This window comes from Nanorana parkeri, unplaced genomic scaffold (assembly GCF_000935625.1).
Source record: "Nanorana parkeri isolate BGI_ZX_2015 unplaced genomic scaffold, ASM93562v1 scaffold77, whole genome shotgun sequence".
Taxonomy (NCBI): Eukaryota; Metazoa; Chordata; class Amphibia; order Anura; family Dicroglossidae; genus Nanorana; species Nanorana parkeri.
The window spans coordinates 1,203,244-1,209,243 of record NW_017306345.1 but is presented as its reverse complement, the minus strand read 5'-3'; the positions used below and the strand labels follow the sequence as shown (position 1 = coordinate 1,209,243).

General features: G+C 42.6%; 1 protein-coding gene across 1 annotated transcript in view; it reads left to right on the top strand.

Annotated features, from left to right (window-relative positions):
• Window positions 1–6,000, top strand: part of SOX13 (SRY-box 13) — a 41,164-nt gene that overhangs the window by 14,020 nt on the left and 21,144 nt on the right. Inside the window, exons 6-8 of the mRNA XM_018576776.1 lie at window positions 2,453–2,522; window positions 4,479–4,543; window positions 4,627–4,789. Coding sequence (XP_018432278.1) covers window positions 2,453–2,522; window positions 4,479–4,543; window positions 4,627–4,789 — 298 coding nt within the window. The remainder of the gene's footprint in view (window positions 1–2,452; window positions 2,523–4,478; window positions 4,544–4,626; window positions 4,790–6,000) is intronic.

The following is a 6,000-nucleotide window of genomic DNA, read 5'->3' as shown; positions in this document are numbered from 1 at the left end:
GCACTGCCAAGTCGATCCTCCCCCCTACCATTTTGGCAACTGCCAGAATACCTGGTGTTGGCTGGTGTCAGAGTCGGGGCAGTGCCATCACCCCCTCTGCAATGTGACTGGGTGCTAGGCACATCACGTGCTCCCCCATACGTGGCCGTGATGGAGAAAGAATTGTTGGAGAGGTGAATATCACTGGTTAAGGTTTTTGTTAAGTTTTTCGGTGCCAGGCCTTGATGGACTCCTTGCACCTCTGGTGGCCAGGCTACTTATGTAAACATTTTAGGAAATAGCAAAAGTTGGATTTAAAAGCAAAAAATATTTGTAAAACTTTGTTTTTTTCATATTTATATCTTCCACTTTACATAGTGGCTACCAAAGATTGTTACATATACCATGTATCTGTGTGTTTTCCCCACATTCATTTTGGTTAGAAGCTGCCATTCTAGAAGTTACATCTTCAGCTGCAAATGTTAAGCAAAGTTAAGTTCAGCATTGTAAACAGACCCCCACAAATCTTTTCACCCTCTACACCTATACGCTTCCTAAAAACAGAGATCTGAAAAAGTAAAAAATCATGTTGCTTTTTTTATTCTCAGCTAGTCAGCTGGCATTCTATTGCAAATGTGCAGTTTTGCCCAAAATATTTGGTCTAAACATTTTTACCCTAGCGTAGGTCTACCTAACATGTTACATTAAAGTGGGCATGGACCTGGAAGGACGCTAACTTAGTAGCTCTGTGGCCTGTCATCCTGTGTACCCTCACCCTCATCCAGCTTCACAGCAATGCCAGACCCAGAACACTCACTCTCAGTGACAGAATGGTCAAAATTGACAATTCACAAGAGCCCTCCGTGGCTGAAAATCCCATCTTCTTTCACTGCACCCCTCACAGCCGAAACCTTGTGCTTTCACCCTGCAGAGGATGGCGGCAGAGCACATGTAGCCTTGTCTAGGTCGGGACCACTGCATTCAGACCACATTCCATCACCACAACCCTCTGCTGTAGTGGGCACACAAGATGAGCCCTCCCTCACTCAGCCTTAGATGCTCACTCAGCCTCTCCTGCCGATCTGCAGCTACTGGAGGCAAATAGTCTAAGCCCACGCTGCTTCAGAATTTGGAAGTTATAAAAGACTGTAAGCTCTCTGGCCACACAAATAGAAACCATTTTTCATTTTTAAAACTGAATGTACAGACCATTTGTGAGCACACTGCAACTGCAGAAGAATGTATTAGTACTGTTGATGATATCATCTCTGATTGCAGCGTCTAGACATCAGCTAAGGATATGACCGCTAAAAAAAGTAAATTGATGATCTTGAAAACTGGTCACGACACAATCATTTACATTATGCAGACTTCTCTGGAAAATCTTAGGACACTTCCCTGGGACATTTTCTCAGCACTGTGACCATCTCCCACCTCCCCCCCAACTACCTCCCAGGAGCTTTCGCCAGACCCTACATTTCCAACATGAAGTTTTAATCCTTAAAGTGGCATGCCTTAAAGGGGAACTCCAGTTTAATGGTAACAGAGTATCCATCTATCCCTTCTGTAGTCCATAAGCGTTCTTCACCGAAGTGAAAAAGCACATCTGTGTTCATGGAGTCTAATGTATTATGATTTATCCAGCCAATCTGCAAGTGATTATGGAGGGCAAGCCATTGTTCCTTACAACCCCATGTGAGGCCTCAGATTGTTTGGGAAGAGCTGGGTAAAGCGGTCGTCCAATCATTGTTCATGAGGATTCAGATTGACCTATTGCTAGAACTGTTTGTTCTGCCAGCTGATTGTCCAAACCTTCCCCTGCTACATGCTCATAGAATGTTTTCTGGACCTCTGGATGTCCCTCCATTTTCCTCCTGAACTTTACAACACTGAACCCAGGGCATGATTCCTTATGGTTGGATATCAGCAGCCCACCCTTGTCTGAGCTTGCCTGGAGCTTACCGATTTTCTTGCTGAGATTCCTATATATACTTAGCAATAGTTAATTTTTTTTTTTACCCAAATTGGGTTGGCTCCCTGTACACTATATCCCCTTTTCCTTCCCAGAGGCTGCTAGGGGCAACTCAAGTTCTATTGTCACTTCCAACAGTCAAAAACTCTTTGGAAATGATATCAATGGTTGCTGTAAATGGGATGTGACCAGTACACCAAATTGTCCTATCCATCTGCATCTGTGGAGTAGGTGGACTGACAAACTTCTAAGTTGGCTATGGCTTTGTTATTACTTACAAACGTTAATTTATCGCATGCTTCCAGCTTTTTTTTTTTTCTCAATCTACTAAGCTGGCTAGAACTAGTTCCTGAGGAAGCATTTTCCACATTTTCACAGCTCTTACTGTGAAGAAGCCTTTCCATATGCAGGTGTTAAAACTTGTTTCCTCCAGATACAAAGAGTGGCCCCTTGTACCGAGTACCAATACTTTTCCTCAAGTTTTTAGCGTCCTTTTGACAGTTTTTCGAAAACACAGCAGACAGTGGTGGAGCACCAGGGCTCAGTCACTGCTGCAACTGCTGCGACCCTGGTAGTTCTGCCACTGACTCCAAGCTGTAGAGGGACTGCAAATCTCAGCAATACATTATACAGAAATGCAAAATGTCACCAGCTATAGTGGACTACAAATTGCAGCAATACATTATACAGCAATGCAGAAAACCATCATGGGCTGTGCGGGGTCTCACCAGGGCTGCGTTCAGGTCTCACCAGGGCTGCCTGCGGGTTTAACCAGGGCTGTGTTTGGGGCTTACCAGGGCTGCCTGTGGGTTTAACCAGGGCTGTAGGGGTGGGCGCGGATCTCACCATGGCTGCGTGTGGGCGGCGGGAAAAGAGGAGAAGGAGATGTGCGGCCGGACCGGCTCTCTAAAAGACAGCTGCTGCAGGTTCCCAACAAGCGTGGGGCCTCACAGCAGTCCCTCCTGTTTATAAATTTGAAGCGCTGATACCGCTCTTAGTTTTGGGGCATTTTCACGAATACGAGTATTAGTGAAAATGTCCAGTATCTGCACTGATACTGGTCTCTGTGCATCCCTAATATATACCCATTTAAGTATTTATACATGGAGATCATTTCCCCCCTTAATTGCCTCTTCAAGGAAAATAAATTCAGCTCCCACTGTACTTCCTGCCCACTGTGGATTTGAGAGCTGCTGCATATATAGGCAGAAGCACTAGTGCCCTTTCCTTCCTCACCCCACCCCTTTGGCCATTTACAGAATGCCGTACCTTGCCTTGAATACATGAGTTCAAGGCAGGCACAGAAAATTTAAGTTGCCATGGCATGATTAACCACATCTGGGCTGCGTCCCTTTATTTTTCTATGCAGTTTACCTTGCAGTGATCAGGCTGCTTTTTCTTACTTTTTTGGGATTTTGTATCCCCCCCCACATAAGGGAAGTATAGCATATCTTTTTTTATACTGATGGAACATGTAGTGTGGTGCAAGGTGAGTTGTTTTAAGCACCATCCTATTGGTGTATTTGGTGTTTGGAGGATGGTTACTTATGAATGGTCCTCAGTCCTATTTAACTTTGCTGTTTGTCCTGTGGCTATATCAGTTTTCCAAAATAGTGTCTCCAAAATGTTGCTTATATTTGAACATTAATGGCTGTATCCCAATGGAAACCCGCAACAAAACGGCCCAAAGTAGTACATGTACCTTTTCAGGCGTGGGCCGTTTTGTAGCGCGTTAGGGACGGGCGGAAATACGCCAAGGTGGGAACGAGACCATTGAATACAATGGGATTTATAGTTTTGAGCGTTTTGTAGAGCGTTCGTCGAGCGTAGAACGCGCTACAAAACGTTCAGGTGTGAACGAGGGCTAAAATTGTTGTGGACATGCATCTTGGTGTTCTGATGTACAGCATCTCTTCAAATTGATACTAATGGTGCCATCCTTCATAATACATTAGCCATCTGATAAGTCTTTTCTTTAGGCTCTGTTGAAGAGCTTGTGTGCTGAACGAGAACATGCTGTCAAAGGAAGACAGCAGAGTGGGCTGATTCTTCACTGAGCAATCAGTAGGTTGGGGTGTATTTTTTTTTACCAAGCTGTGCTGCTGGTTTGGTAGGGGTGTCTGGATCAGCAGACTAAAAAAACAAAACGTACGCACCCATCGATGCCTCTGCAACATAAGTCCAAAAAATACAAAAAAGGTCACCAGCACTGCAGCATGTAGAAAAGTCAATGTTTATTGACTTCAAAGGTGTCGCATCATCAGAGCCTTTGCTCTGATGAAGTGACACCTTTTGAAGTCAATAAACATTGACTTTTCTACATGCTGGAGTGCTGTGACCTTTTTTGTATTTTTTGGATCAGCAGACTTACTCAACCTAAATGCAAATTCTTTGACAAATTAAAAATATTTCAATGTATGTGTTTCAAATGTGTATTTACTTGCTTGTCTGTGAACTGTAACTGATATTTTAATCTGGTCTATTTGATTGCTTCTTTGTTAAGTATACTAGTCTTATTCAATTGCAGTGGAATGTTCCATGCAAATTCTTCACACTCCCACACCTTCAAGTGCACCCACCATAGGACATCAGGTAAATATCAATTATTGGGGAGAGGAAGATTTGTCCTGTGACATTAAAATGCTAATGTTACTCTAATACTCTGCCTTTCTTAGGGATCATCACAACCTTTGAATCTAACTGCCAAAATTAAAGGTTCTGAGCTGTCCCCAACCTCAAGTAATGCTTCAATTTTGAATCATTTTGTGGGAGGATGCAGTGATGAGGCTAACAGCAGGGATAACACAACCAACCAACAAAAGGACAATCTACCACTCGGTAAGATTAAAGGTAAAGTATAGTGTATTTTCAGTGGGTACTTAACTTGAGTTAATTTTGTGGTGCCTTCCATTTTACTATATAGATGGCCAAACCAATTTTATTTATTTTTATACGCACATTAAAGGAGAACTATGGGGTAACCTTTTTATCCCATAGTTCTCTTTAGGGTCACATTAGGACATATTCTAACGTCCTCCCATAACCCAAAACTCAGTATATATGCGCCACAGCCGGGACGGATCCCGATAATAATGTCGAGATCCACCTTGCTGGCTGATTGACAGTGAGCCTGAATCCACGTTCTCTGCAGGAAGATGATTGGGAAGTGAGCAAGCAGCGGTATGTTTTTGCTCACTTGCTGATCAATGTTTCAATGTCACGTGTCGGCTCTAACTATGGGGATGTCTGTCAGGATGGCCCAGCAGCAGGAGAGCAGCGAGCAGGGAGGAGAGATCAGAGACGCTGTAATTTTTTGGTGCACTAATACTGATTGTAGTGTGCTTTCATCATTTTAATTGTGTATTTTTATAGTTTTAATAGTGATTTAATAAAAATGTGCACAATTATTGCAGGACCTACAAAATTAGTAGCACCATCTTTTTATTTTACTGGGCCTGTGCTTTCAGAAAATATATGGTTTGGGGGGGGTCTTTTGCAAACGCTAGCAACACAGCAATAGAAAATCAAAACAATAGGAAAAATTACAACAATGGTGTGGCCAGCTGAGGTTAAAAGCAGTCCGAAGGGCGTGGCAGCGAAAAGGTTAAAGGCTTAAACGTTAGAAATATCACTTTCCCAAACCATACATTTTCTGAAAGCTGAGGTCCTGTAGAATTAAGATGTTGGAGTTGCATGATAGCCGTGCAAATGTTTACCAAAATCATATTTAAATATTGATTATTTAGTTATATGCTACAACAACATATTGAAATGCCACAAAATGAACCCATACTAAACTAAGAGTTGTGCAAAAGAAAGTACCAGACCTCAATGACAACATGGAGTCAATCACATTACCTTTCATCTTGTTGCCACCTGTAAGTTAAAGTATAATTAAACTCTCTTTTTTTGGTATATATCTACTGCTTGCTAGCAGTAGATATATGCAAAAACATAATAAAAAAGTTACCAAAAAGGATTTTACTTAACTGTGTCTCTGCCGCTGGCTCCCGTCTGAAGACTCTTGAGTGGTCGAGCAGCATGATGGG